This window comes from Zalophus californianus, chromosome 1 (assembly GCF_009762305.2).
Source record: "Zalophus californianus isolate mZalCal1 chromosome 1, mZalCal1.pri.v2, whole genome shotgun sequence".
Classification (NCBI taxonomy): Eukaryota; Metazoa; Chordata; class Mammalia; order Carnivora; family Otariidae; genus Zalophus; species Zalophus californianus.
Window position 1 is genome coordinate 53,795,130 of NC_045595.1, and position 12,300 is coordinate 53,807,429.

The 12,300-nt window shown below is 44.7% G+C and overlaps 1 protein-coding gene across 5 annotated transcripts in view; it reads left to right on the forward strand.

Annotated features, from left to right (window-relative positions):
- The window catches only part of TSEN2 (tRNA splicing endonuclease subunit 2), a 49,680-nt gene that overhangs the window by 12,835 nt on the left and 24,545 nt on the right, over positions 1 to 12,300 (forward strand). For all 5 annotated transcript variants that reach the window (XR_003518357.1, XR_003518358.1, XR_003518356.1 and 2 more), the window contains exons 4-6: positions 567 to 603; positions 6,571 to 7,108; positions 8,313 to 8,390. Coding sequence is in view for 2 of the 5 variants with exons in the window: in XM_027585790.1 (XP_027441591.1) it covers positions 567 to 603; positions 6,571 to 7,108; positions 8,313 to 8,390 (653 nt within the window). In the remaining 3 variants the exon portion in view is untranslated. The remainder of the gene's footprint in view (positions 1 to 566; positions 604 to 6,570; positions 7,109 to 8,312; positions 8,391 to 12,300) is intronic.

The window sequence follows — 12,300 nt, forward strand, 5'->3', positions numbered from 1 at the left end:
GAGGGTGAGGACTAAAACCCACACCATCAGGTGATCAATAAACAACATTGAAGGTAGAAAGGCTCAACCAGCCAGATGCCCAGAACTAGAACTAGAGCCCAGAACTCCCAGGTCTACACCCAGAAGTAACACTGCCATGAAATTCAACAACCGTTTTTGTAGGTACATGTGGGGCACTTTGACTGAAGATGCCTTAAAGAGCATGGGAAAAAGGGGGTTGGGTGCGTAACTTTAGGGCCTCAATACTCTCATCTGAAAGTTCAGAGGTTGCAGGGGGGTTTCCTCTTGCATGCCATTGTTGCCAAGCTGCAGTGTTGAGAAGGATTTCAGGGTCACATCTGGGCACAGCAAGAGCACCATGAACAGGCAGCATTGCCTTCCAGTGGGTTCAGGGGGTGGGTTCTGGGAATGATGGCACATAAAGCATGCCATTGCTGGTTGGGCAAGATTAGACTTCTAGATGTGTGATTTTGTGATTCTTGAAATTCCTTTTGTTTTTCTGGATTTTCAGTGTGTTTTTTCCCTTAAGGAAAATTTGTCTGAACAGAACTTTTTTGTTGTTACAGATATGAAGACACAAATGCCTATAATCACATCAAAGAAGTAAGTCGTGGTGACCTTGGCCAGAATTATGGCTTAAATCAGATCTGTTTGTAGATAACCTTTTCCAATGTGGTAGGTCACGCCTTTTTTTTTTTTTTTGGTAGTAGGTGTGTCCTTGAAAATTATGTCTGAACTGAATGTGGATCAAATCATATCTGAAATGCACTGAGTTAATTTTTTTAAATAATCCTAGGCCAGATGCTTTGCCACTTGAATTCCTTCCAAAATATGAACAATTAACCTCTGATGTATATGTCTTTAAGTGCTAAGATGCTTATACTTAGGTCTGGAACTGGCCCCCTCCCCTGTCCTCCTTACTCGCTCTATACTTGCAGGGTGAGAAAGAGGCTTCCACGGAGGCTCTTCTTTATCCACTCATACACTCACAGTTCCTTCCTCTGGCTTTTTTTTTTTTTTAAGATTTTTTATTTATTTATTTGACAGAGCGATAGAGAGCACAAGTAGGCAGAGGGAGAGGGAGAAGCAGGCTCTCGGCCAAGCAGGGAGCTGGACGCAGGGCTAGATCCCAGGACCCCAGGATCATGACCTGAGCCGAAGGCAGCCGCTTAACCGAACGAGCCACCCAGGCGCCCCTCCTCTGGCTTTTCTTTACACTCTTCCCATTTCCCGGGACTTTTCCCCTGACCCCCCCCACCCCCCCCGCCCCAAAGCATGCACACTGCCTGGCTCTCGCTGCCCATTCCATGATCCAGCTTACATGTCACTCTCCTGGAGGTTTTCTCATCACCACCACCCTCCGTTGGTTGGGGTTGTTCTTCCGGCTCCCACGCAGTCTGCCTTGGTGCCCCTCTCCGTGCCATCCATCACACACCCGGATTTAGACTGTCAGTTCCTGGAGAGCAGGGACCATGCCTGCTTCCTCTCTTCAGCCCCTACACTTACTGATCCCTTGGTGGAATTTTGTGGACTAAACATTCATGCATTTAAATCCTCATTGTCGCTGAGGGACAGCTCAAGTTGCATCTCTTCTGTAAGCCTTCTAAAAATATTGAAACTCCCGATGGTTTTCCATCTTGTTTCTAGCACATACTGGCAGAATATGACAGCTCCTATTTGGTTATGTGCTCGGTAATGCCATAGCCAGAGGAGTGGCTGGGGGCAGTGTCACCAGGGTAATCTCAGTGGCTGCTGTGGCTATACCTGCAGGCTGGGTGTGGGAGTAGGGTTCTAGTCTGTGGGAGGGGCCTGCGGAGAACCTGGCAGGGCCTCCACCCGAGGAGTAGCTGCAGTAAAGCTGCAGTCAACACCAAGATTCAGAAACAGAGCAGAAGCCTGCCCCTCAGAACTGCATCCTGATTGGGCTGGCAGTGGGCCTGACATGACGTCAAGCTAGTTTGAGTATGTGAGGTTCTGGATGGGGGAGATTGTCACCTGCCTGAAGTTATCCCTTTGTAAGCTCTACAGTAATAACACTGCAAGCATTTTATTGATCTTTGTATTAGTTCCCTAGGGCTACCATAGCTTAAAAGAGCAGAAATTTAGTCATATACCTCCGGAGACCAGAAGTCCAAAATCAAGGTGTCAGCAGGGCTGTGCTCCCTCAGAAGGCTCTAGGGGAGGATCCTTCCATCTTCCATGCCTGGTTTGAGCCTCTGATGGTAGCCAGCAATCTTTGGCATTCCTTGGCTTATAGATGCATCTCTCCAGGCTCTTCCTCCATTATCACATGGAGGTCTCCGTTGTGTATGTCTATGTGTCTCTGTCCAAATTTCCCTCTTCTTTCTACAAGGAAACCCTTCGAGTATGACTTCATCTTAACTTGGTTACATCTGCGAAGACCCTGCTTCCAGAGAAGGTCACATTTACAGATGCCAAGTGTTAGGACTTAACCATATCTGAGGGTTCTGTCAGAAAATTATGTGCCCCCCCATCAATACTTGATTAGTTATTTGGCCATAACAATTGCAATCACAATCTAAATTGTTACATATTCAAAGAAATGGGCTCATTTTTATATTTTTAAGTTAATTTTCCAGCTTACGTGCTTGTTATAATTGTTTCTTTACTATTCCCTCTGAAACTCTGATCCCTTTCTCAAGTGAATTCACTCTGATTAGCCGTTTTCCAACAATAGTTGTCCTTGGGTGATGAGAACCTTCCATCTAATCCTCTCCGGAGGTAAGCGTCCAGACCCTTGGGTGATGCCCTAGGGGACTGAAGTATGTAGGTTGTGTCCTTGGAGGGCCAGCCATGAGGGGAGTGCTGGTCCCTCCCTCCTCATTTGTAGTCCTCTGTTCAGCATTTACTGCAGGTGCTTGAGTGTCAGGCATTGGGTAGGTGCTGCAGATACAAGAGGAGGAAGAGGTTTCGTCCCTGTTCTCGAGGGATTTACGGTCTGGTGGGAGAGGAAGAGAAGTAAACAATTGCACTCTTCTGTGATAGATGTTACGGGGAGCTATTACTGCGATCACCGTCCTAGCCCACAGGTACTGGTTGCTCCTGAGGTGCTAGTTACCAGCTGGATGCTTTACCTGACCATCTCAGTTCATCTCAAGGAGCCTTTGTGGTAGGCGTAGTCATTTCCATCTCATTTTATCAGCTCAGATGAGGCAGTTCAGCTTCAGCGGAATTGACACATAGTGAGAACAACAACGTGGTTGTACATGCTGGCATTTCTTGGTCATATTCCATGTACAGGGTTCTGTGCTGATAACACATTTGTGGACTATCTCCTAAAGTCCTCCCATCACCCCTAGAGGTGTAGGTCCTGTTATTATCTGACAGGTGAGGAAACGCAACCAGAGGAGGTTGTATAACTTGCTTAAGGGCAGTACTTGGACCTACGCAGACTGCCTCAAAACTGTTTTGCTGTGAACTTCTAATGATAGGTAGGCATTAATCAGTAGGTGAGGGAGAGGGATGTTCACCATGCCAGTGGAAGAGTGTGTTCGAGGCCATAGAGACAGAAGAAACAGAGGCGTATTCAGATGCTCCACCATTCTGTAGTCTGGTGGCCCCGAAACGGGTCTGCTTTTCACCAGTCTCATTACTGCTACTAATCATAGCTGCCACCTTTTTCCCCTGCCACTCTCTCCCTTATGTTTCCTGACTTTTACTTTCCACTTTTCTCTTCCTGCTGCTTCTGCAGCAGTGTCTGGGGTTAATCGCGGCAGGACTTGGCTTTTTAAAGCATTGTCAGCCAATGAGAGGACACCTGCTCTGTGACTCATATGCCATATGTCTTAGTCATTTGTGTATCTGGCTGTTTTCATCACCAGTCTTTCTCAGAGGCTTTCTTCCACATGCTTTTGCAGCCACTGTCTCATTTGAGCTTCCATAAAATGAGCATCTGAGGTCATTATGAGGCAGGAATACAGGTGTGATTCTGGCCTTTTGCAGAAGAGCAAAAAAGGTGTAGGGATGCTAAGTGGCTTAGCTCGGAATCATGAAAGAGCCAGCTCCAGAACCCAGATCTGGTGCAGTGCCTGTCCCCACAGGGGTGCCCCTGCTCTTGCAGAGCAGTTAATTAAGGTGTACATTTCCATTCATTAAAAATGTTATTTGTAAGATCTGCTGTCTTATTTGTTTTGAATTGTATTAGGTACTATGTTAACCATAAGTTTTAGCAGCTCTGTTTATCACTGTAACCATATTATATTAAAAGCAGCTGAAAATTTAAAAAAAAAATGTTATTTGTACTTTGTAATGTAATTTGTATGAGTCAAAATGATTTTATTTGTTAATTCTCCCCCTAAAAAGCCCACAATCATAGTAACAAATATTTATAGAACACTTACTATGTGCTGAGCCTTGTCCACGTCTTGTCTCCTTTAATCCTTGCAACAACTCCGTGATGTCAGTATGGTTACTCCTGGTTTACAGATGAGGAGCTGAGCCTCATGAGGGTCGTGTAGCTACTACAAGAACATGATGGAATGAGAGTTTGAACTCTTATCTCCCTTGACCCTATTGCAGAGAGCAGAGCAGTAGCCTGTGTGTGCTCTTTCTCTCAGTTTTGCTCAAAGGGGCAATAGTTGAACCTTTCATTCAGTGGTTCCCTCACATATTTTGAGTCAAGGAATTTGATGAAAGTTGGGGATCCCTTCCCCAGAAAGATACATATTGACACAAAAATTTGTGTTCAAATAAAGGAGATTTATAGATCCATGAGGCCTATAAGGCCAGTGCTGTAGGTGGTATGAAGAGCAAAGATTCTTTTTAGATCTCTCAAACGAAAGTTCTTTTAACTGTATGCAACAGTGGCCATACTTTTCATACAGGCGGGAAGACACCCTGCCGTTGTATGATCAACTACATTTTTTATTCTGATTATTAAAAGTAATACATAACCGGGCGCCTGGGTGGCTCAGTTGGTTAAGCCACTGCCTTCGGCTCAGGTCATGATCCTGGAGTCCCGGCATCGAGTCCCGCATCGGGCTCCCTGCTCAGCAGGGAGTGTGCTTCTCCCTCTGACCCTCCCCCCACTCATGTGCTTTCTCTCTCTCATTCTTTCTCTCAAATAAATAAGTAAAAATCTTTAAAAAAAAAAAAAAAAGGTAATACATAACCCCTGGGGCGCCTGGGTGGCTCAGTCGTTGAGCCTCTGCCTTCGGCTCAGGTCGTGATCCCAGGGTCCTGGGATTGAGCCCCACGTCGGGCTCCCTGCTCGGCGGGAGGCCTGCTTCTCCCTCTCCCGCTCCCCCTGCTTGTGTTCCCTCTCTCGCTGTGTCTCTCTCTGTCAAGTAAATAAATAAAATCTTAAAAAAAATAAATAAATAAAAGTAATACATAACCCCTTCGTACAATAGTAGTCCCATTACCCTATCTTATGGGTGGGGGAACAAGCACAAAGAAGTTAAGTAATTGGTTTTGTCACATTGTTACAAGGGACAGAGTCAGGCTGAACATGAAACGTGCAGTATGCATTCATGCATACAATCATGGTGTCTGCCTCTTAGGTGTGAGAGTAGCCTTGCTAGGTTTTACTCTTTAAAGCTAAGATACAGTTCCCAATAAACAGGAAGGCATGCTCATCCCTACATAAGATAAACAAGGTGTGGACAGCTTGGAGATTCTTCTGAGGAATCAGGATTAAGCAGCTACAAATCTTAAATACAGCAGAGGCCAGCTTCCTTGTTCAATTGCGTGTGAGATGTCACAGTTTATAAACTATGAAATATTCAGCCATACACACACAAAGCAAAATACTCAAGGTGAAGAGTAAAATTACCTCTGTCTTCCCACAAACGGTGCCATCGTAGGTGCCTTCCAGGCTACCAGCTGGAGGTCGAGGCCAAAAGTGCTCGAGTTTTGCATTGCCTTTAGCTCTCCTGCTGAAATGGGAGATTTCCCGTATGGCAGCCTGATGCCACATGGAGGTGTCCCAGCGGTGTCAGCAGGCTGGAGGTCTCACTTGCGCAGAACCCTGTTGTGTTACCTGTGACTTTTTGTAACTTGGGAAGTGTTCGGGGTTGCCTTTACATTTGAGGAACGAAGCAGATATTCCTCATCAAACTGCACTTCGAAAATTATTATGAGAAAAAGGGCCCTTTCTGCTAGGATGCTTGGCCATATGTGTGGCATGTAATCCTTTCTTGCCATACACAGTGGAGACCTCAGTAGGTACTGTGAAAAATACCTATTGAAATTCTCATTTTGCATTCCAGTATTGAACAAATTTTTCTGAAAATGTAATATCCAAAGTTAAGAATAATGTAGAAATCCTGACAGAGGATGACCATATTCTCTTTGTATTTACCTAAATCATTTGGCCCACCAGTTTTAAAGTACATAAATATTCATACTTTGTCAAACTGGGGTCAAGTTATTTTTCAAAATAAGAAAATTAAATGAATCGCTAATAATAAAAACAAAAGTAACACATGCTTATTGCAGAACAGTTAGAAAACACAAGAAAGTATAAAGAAGACATTTACCTATAGCCCGCTACTGAGAAAAACTGCTATAAACTGTTAATGTCTTACTGACAGCGTTTCCATCTTGCAGGTATCGGCAGAGCGTAGAGTGGGCCGCAGAGCTCATGCAAAGACAGGGGCAAGAGGGGAGTACAGTGCAGAAAATCCTCCAGGATTACACAAAGCCACTCGAGCATCCTGGTATAAAAAGGAATAAAGAAGTTCAGTGGCATGATGAGCAGAACTCTGAAACGGTTTCTGAAATGGAAGGTTCCGCAGATAGAGAGGAACTTCCTGTGATGAATGGGGATATGGGAAAGTCAGTTGGCAGGGACGGTCCCAGCAAGCCATCAGACCGCCTGCAGGAGGGCCCTGGGCCTGACCTGCTCGCTCCAAACGGCTTGGATGAATCTGTGGTGGAGGTTCGCAGGCTGCAACACCACCCCCTGCCCCAAGTTCCTTGTGGCAAAGAAGACGTTCTCCTCCCCCTACCTGACACTCAGCCTGGGGACAGGAGCCAGCAAGCGGGTCTCCTCTGCACTGGAGAGAAGGGGCCTGGTGATGAGTTCATGCTGGTGGAGGAAGATGTGTATGATGTGAACGAGAAGGACTGTGCCCCAAGTGAAGAAGTAAGTATAGCCAACCCTTGAACAACAGGGGTTCAGGCTGCATGGATCCACTTATACACGGATTGGTGTTTTGGGGTTTTTTTGATAAATATAGTACAATACTGTAAATGTGTTTTCTCTGCCATATGATTTTCTTAATATTTTTTTCTCTAGCTTACTTTATTGTAAGAATGTAGCATATAATGCTTACATAAAATATGTGATGATCAGCTGCTTATGTTGTTGGCTTCCAGTTAACAGTAGGCCATTAGTAGTTAAGTTTTGAGGGAATCAGAAGTTATACACGGATTTTCTGTGGCAGGAAATCAGCGCCTCTAACCCCCGCGTTGTTCAAGGATCAACTGAAGAAGAAAATAACTCACTTCCTCCAGAGCCATCTGTTTCTGGCCCATGGCATATGTGGGCTAGCCAGGATGCCCCTTACTCAGAACTGGTAGCAAGCCCACATTAAGTGCCCAGTGTATGTGAGAGGTGGTGAGACCCGCGGGGGCTAGCCAGCAGGCACTGGGTCCCAGCCCTGGTGGCTCAGTGGCTGTGAGCGCTATTTCTACTAAAACCTCAAAGTTTGTGAATAACTTAACTTTAAAAAAATGTGTAAATCAAAGCAGGTACAATAATCTTTCCCTTGGGTGGGAGAAAAAGAAGTGTTGTGGTAATCACACATAGTCTTGAGTGTAGCTGTGGTGCGGGGGGTCTTGGGTAGGGAGATCAGCCAGCACAGGAGAAGCACTGGGAAGATCGAGAGCCATTCCACTGAGGGGTGCACAGTCAGAGACAGTTGCCGTAGACTTATCTGTAATACCTAAAAATGAGCAAGTCTAATGGCTAAGTAGTATGTGAAACACCTGTCTGAGGAAATATTATCTAGCCTTTAGAATGGGGTTTATGAAGCCTGATAAAGAAGCTAGGCCCACACTTGTGAGGTGCAGGTGGGTGAAAAGAAGTACATAAATTCAGCTAGCGAAAGGATCACAACTGTGGGAAAAATTCATGGGGAACATAGAAAGGAAGTAAATCAAAATGGTAATAGTAGAAACCTAAAACTTCTTTTTCCACATAATAATAAAAAAATATTTTTAACGTATTAGTCCAATAAATGTGAATCTGTGAAATTTGTAAGAAAAATGTTTGTTTTAAAATGCAGTCTGCTCTATGTAGTATGTAGTGTTTCCATTTGTTCTGTATGTATTTTATTTCTTTTCAGTTGGCACCAAAAAAGAGATTAGTATGCAGAAGAAATCCATATAGGATCTTGGAGTATTTGCAACTTAGCCTAGAAGAGGTACGTTTCCTGCATGTTACTTTTTCAGCTCTTGGTCTCAGGGCCCAGGCAACCTGTAATGCGGTCCACTTGTAAATGCAATTCTGTATGTGATTCAGTAATTACTGAGTATTCAGTAATTGAACATTACAAATGGTATTGAAATGACCATAGGCAGCTTCCAAAGTAGACCAGCCTAAATTTCACTCCTTAGCCTTCATTTCATTAAGTCTAAGATTATGAGGGGTCTTCCTCTATCATGAGATGCAGTTTATATACCATACCATTCACCCATTTTAAGTGTATAGTTTGTGGTTTTTAGTGTATTCTTGGAGTTTCACCAGCTTTTAATAAGTTATGATGCATGCTTCAAGTCATGTCATGGCTGCTAATTACATAAATGGATTCTAGGTATTTCCTTCTGCAGAATTACTAATACATGTTCTCTTAATGCAATAGCTGCATTCCCAAAAGTTAACTGAAAGTGACTTTCTAAAAACTGCATCATAAATTTTCCCTCTGATTTAGAGTTCCTCCATCCTGTGTTCATGTGTTCAGGCCCTCCTTTGCTTTTGTTTATACTGTGCACAGAAATGTCCTTTCTGCCCTGGAGGATTGCACCCCTCCCTCAGTCTCGTGTTCTTCCTCTCCCGGAGCACTCCTGCTTGTCTTTGATAGCTCCTGCAGAGGCTAGCACTGTTCTCCGTGTAGACATGGATCTCAGGGAGTGCTTGTTGACTCCATCCACGTTGGTAACTTCGTGGGCCCATCCACAGAGAAGTAGTTGTGTCTCCATGTTCTCTGGATTTCCTTGTCTGTACTTCCTTGCAGTGAGGCCAGACGTACAAAGAACAGACTGTGGGACCAGGAAGGGATGTTTGGACTTATTTACTACATCTCCTCGTTCTACAAATGAGACAGCTGAGTCTGTTGTCGAAGACAGTAACCACTAGCCACATGTGACTATTTAAACTAATTAAAATTGAGCAAAATTCAGAATTCTGCTTCTCAATTGTGCCAGCTACATTTCAAACACTGAGCAGCCGCAGGTGGACAGTGGTGACGTATTGGACAGCATAGGTGTAGAACATTATCATCATAGGAAGTTTTCTGCTGGACAACACCGTAGATACCCCTTTTCTAGGTGCTTGAGCTCTCTGGGCCTTGATTTCTTCTCTATATAATGAGGGTTACAGAATACCTTGTTCATAAGATCTGGGAATTAACTACCCCATGTAATAGGCTCAGCACAGTGCCAGATACATATAAACGCTCAGTAAGTGTTAGTGCCTGCTTTTCTTGTTATCATTATTAAATTACTTGTAAATGCTATTAAGTAGCTAGTTGGAACCTTTTCTTTTGCAATCAATATTTTGCAAAAATGTTCATTGGGTACTTACTCTATGCCAGGCACTGGGCTAAGTACTAACAATACAGAAGTAAACAGAATATGGCTCTGGTCCTAAAGATAGCCCAGGAAACAATTACGTTCCATGTGGTCTTGTGCCAGTGTTGCTCCTTTAGTATCCTTGTACCCAGTGTCTGACGTCTGTCACGTGCTTAATAATTATTTGTTAAATGGATGCATATAAGGTGGGGAATTTGCACAGAAACTGGTAGAGTCCAAAGGGATGTGAGCTAGCTGGAAAGACTTCACAGAGTCAGTGATATCTGTAGATGTTAAAAGATAAATTGGGGGGGGGGGCGCCTGGGTGGCTCAGTCGGTTAATCGTCTGCCTTCGGCTCAGGTCATGATCCCAGAGTCCTGGGATCGAGCCCCGCATCGGGCTCCCTGCTCCACGGGAAGCCTGCTTCTCCCTCTCCTACTACCCCTGCTTGTGTTCCCTCTCTCACTGTGTCTCTCTCTGTCAAATAAATAAATAAATAAATAATCTTAAAAAAAAAAAAAAGATAAATAGGGGATTGCCAGTTGGACACTGGACAGCATAGGCTCTTTCATGCAGCTCAGCCCTGGATGGCAACACGGGAGGGCTAGATTGTGACAGCATATCTACAAGTATGTACCAGGGTCTGACCTGGTCCTGGCGGCACTGGGGTACCGCGGGCGCTACGTCAGAGAAGGGCAGGTACTGGAGCTGGCATCAGTAGGAGGCTGGGCTGGAGGGCTGAGGCCAGGAGGGCCTGGCCAGTATCTCAGCTCTAGGAGGTGGCAGCCGTAGGCAGAGAGAGAGCATTAGGTGCCAACCTCACTGTTCCAGTAGGTCCAGTTGTGTTCCATGCGATGCTTTTTACTGACAAAAAAAAAGGTGTTGCTGTCTGCTGCTCTCTCCCAAACACTCCCTGAAGAAAGACAAAAGTAATGGAAAGTAGATGAGGTTGCTCTGCACTCTTGGAAGCTGTTTGGTTTCTGAGGACATTCCAGAGAGGTGTTGCAGTTTTCAGGGAATGTGCAATTAAACCTAGCTCTGCCTCTCAGGTCTGTTTTGGCAGATTTCCTCTGAATGAATCACCTGTGTTTGGTGCACCACTTGTACAGTTTAATGTGTTTCCATAAATATCCATCAGGAACACGGGCAGCCCTTCTGTGGTGATTCAGAGCAGTTCTTTCTGGGCCTTGGGAATGATAATACCACAGCTGACTTAAAGATCTGTCTCTTAGAAATCTGTTACTGAGAACTGTTTTTCCATTATGATGCTTTGGGACCTAACTAGATTTAGTGATGACATTAAAACCATCATTAAACTCTCCCATTAGTAAAAACTTACTAATGAGATCTCAAGGGACATAATCACCTACCTCTACAAGTATGTACCAGGGGTCTGACCTGGTCCTGGCAGCACTGGGGCACCGGTGCAGAAAGGCCCCAGTCTTCTGATGATTTAATTCTAAATAAAGCCAACTCAGTTGAATTAAGATCCACTCCATCTGTAAAAAGTGCCTACGAGCAGTTTGTGTATATTCATAAAAGCCATTTATTTTAGGCCAATAAATATTAATGAGGCATTGGTTTCATCAGTTCTTAGAGAAACCTGTGTTTACTGATAATGGAAAGTTTCTGAAGAACTTAAATTCTAACAGACACCGGGAAGGAGTCTCTTGCTTGGCAAGGAGAGGATTGAACTTTTGCAGGCTACAGTATCTAAATGGTGTTTTAAAAGGAGGGGAAACTAAAATGAATTGAGCAGTTAGGTACTTTGCATAGCCTTTTAAAATTTTTATGAGACTTAATCCCATTAGATCTTTAATAAGGCATTTTCATCCCCATTTTGTAGATGAGGTACGAGAGCTTAAGTGACACTTCCAAGGGCATAGCTGTTAATGAAGATTTCAGCCCAGCTCTGCCAAATCCCAGAGTTCATCCTCCCTGTCGCCCCGTTCAGAACCAAGAAGTGACAGCTGGGAGAAGTTGAAAGGGGAAGCACTTGGCTGTTTGAGGACCCAAGTTTGTCTTCTCCGTGGCGCCTTCTGGCCACCATCTGTGTGCATCCGAGAAACAGTGGTACTCTGCATTAGTGAGTTGTGTGCCACAGGAAGACAAAAGGTCAAAATAAGAATGTAGGACTCCTGGGAAGGCTGTCACCAGTAGCTGCAAGGGACTGTGGGGCATATAGCATCCACCTGAGGAGAAAGGAGCTGGCGAGCCAGGCCTGCAGAGACCTGCTCTCGGTGACTCTGGCAGTGTCCTAAACTCAGGGTCCATTCTCTCCGCACAAGCACTGAGCAGATGCCATGTGCTAGAACCCCTCCCAGGCCAGGGGAGTGGCAGGCAGAGTTTCTGCTCTCATAGAGTTCACATTCAAGTTGGAGAGATGTATGTAAGAAAGATCTTTTCAGACAAAAGTGTTTTGAAGAAGATGATCAGGATGAGGGTTGCTTAACGAGGGTGGAGGGGAAGACCTCTCCAAAAAGTGACTTTTGAGTCTGGGGCAGAATGTGCCAGATCCTGGAGTAGCACTTACGAAGATAAAG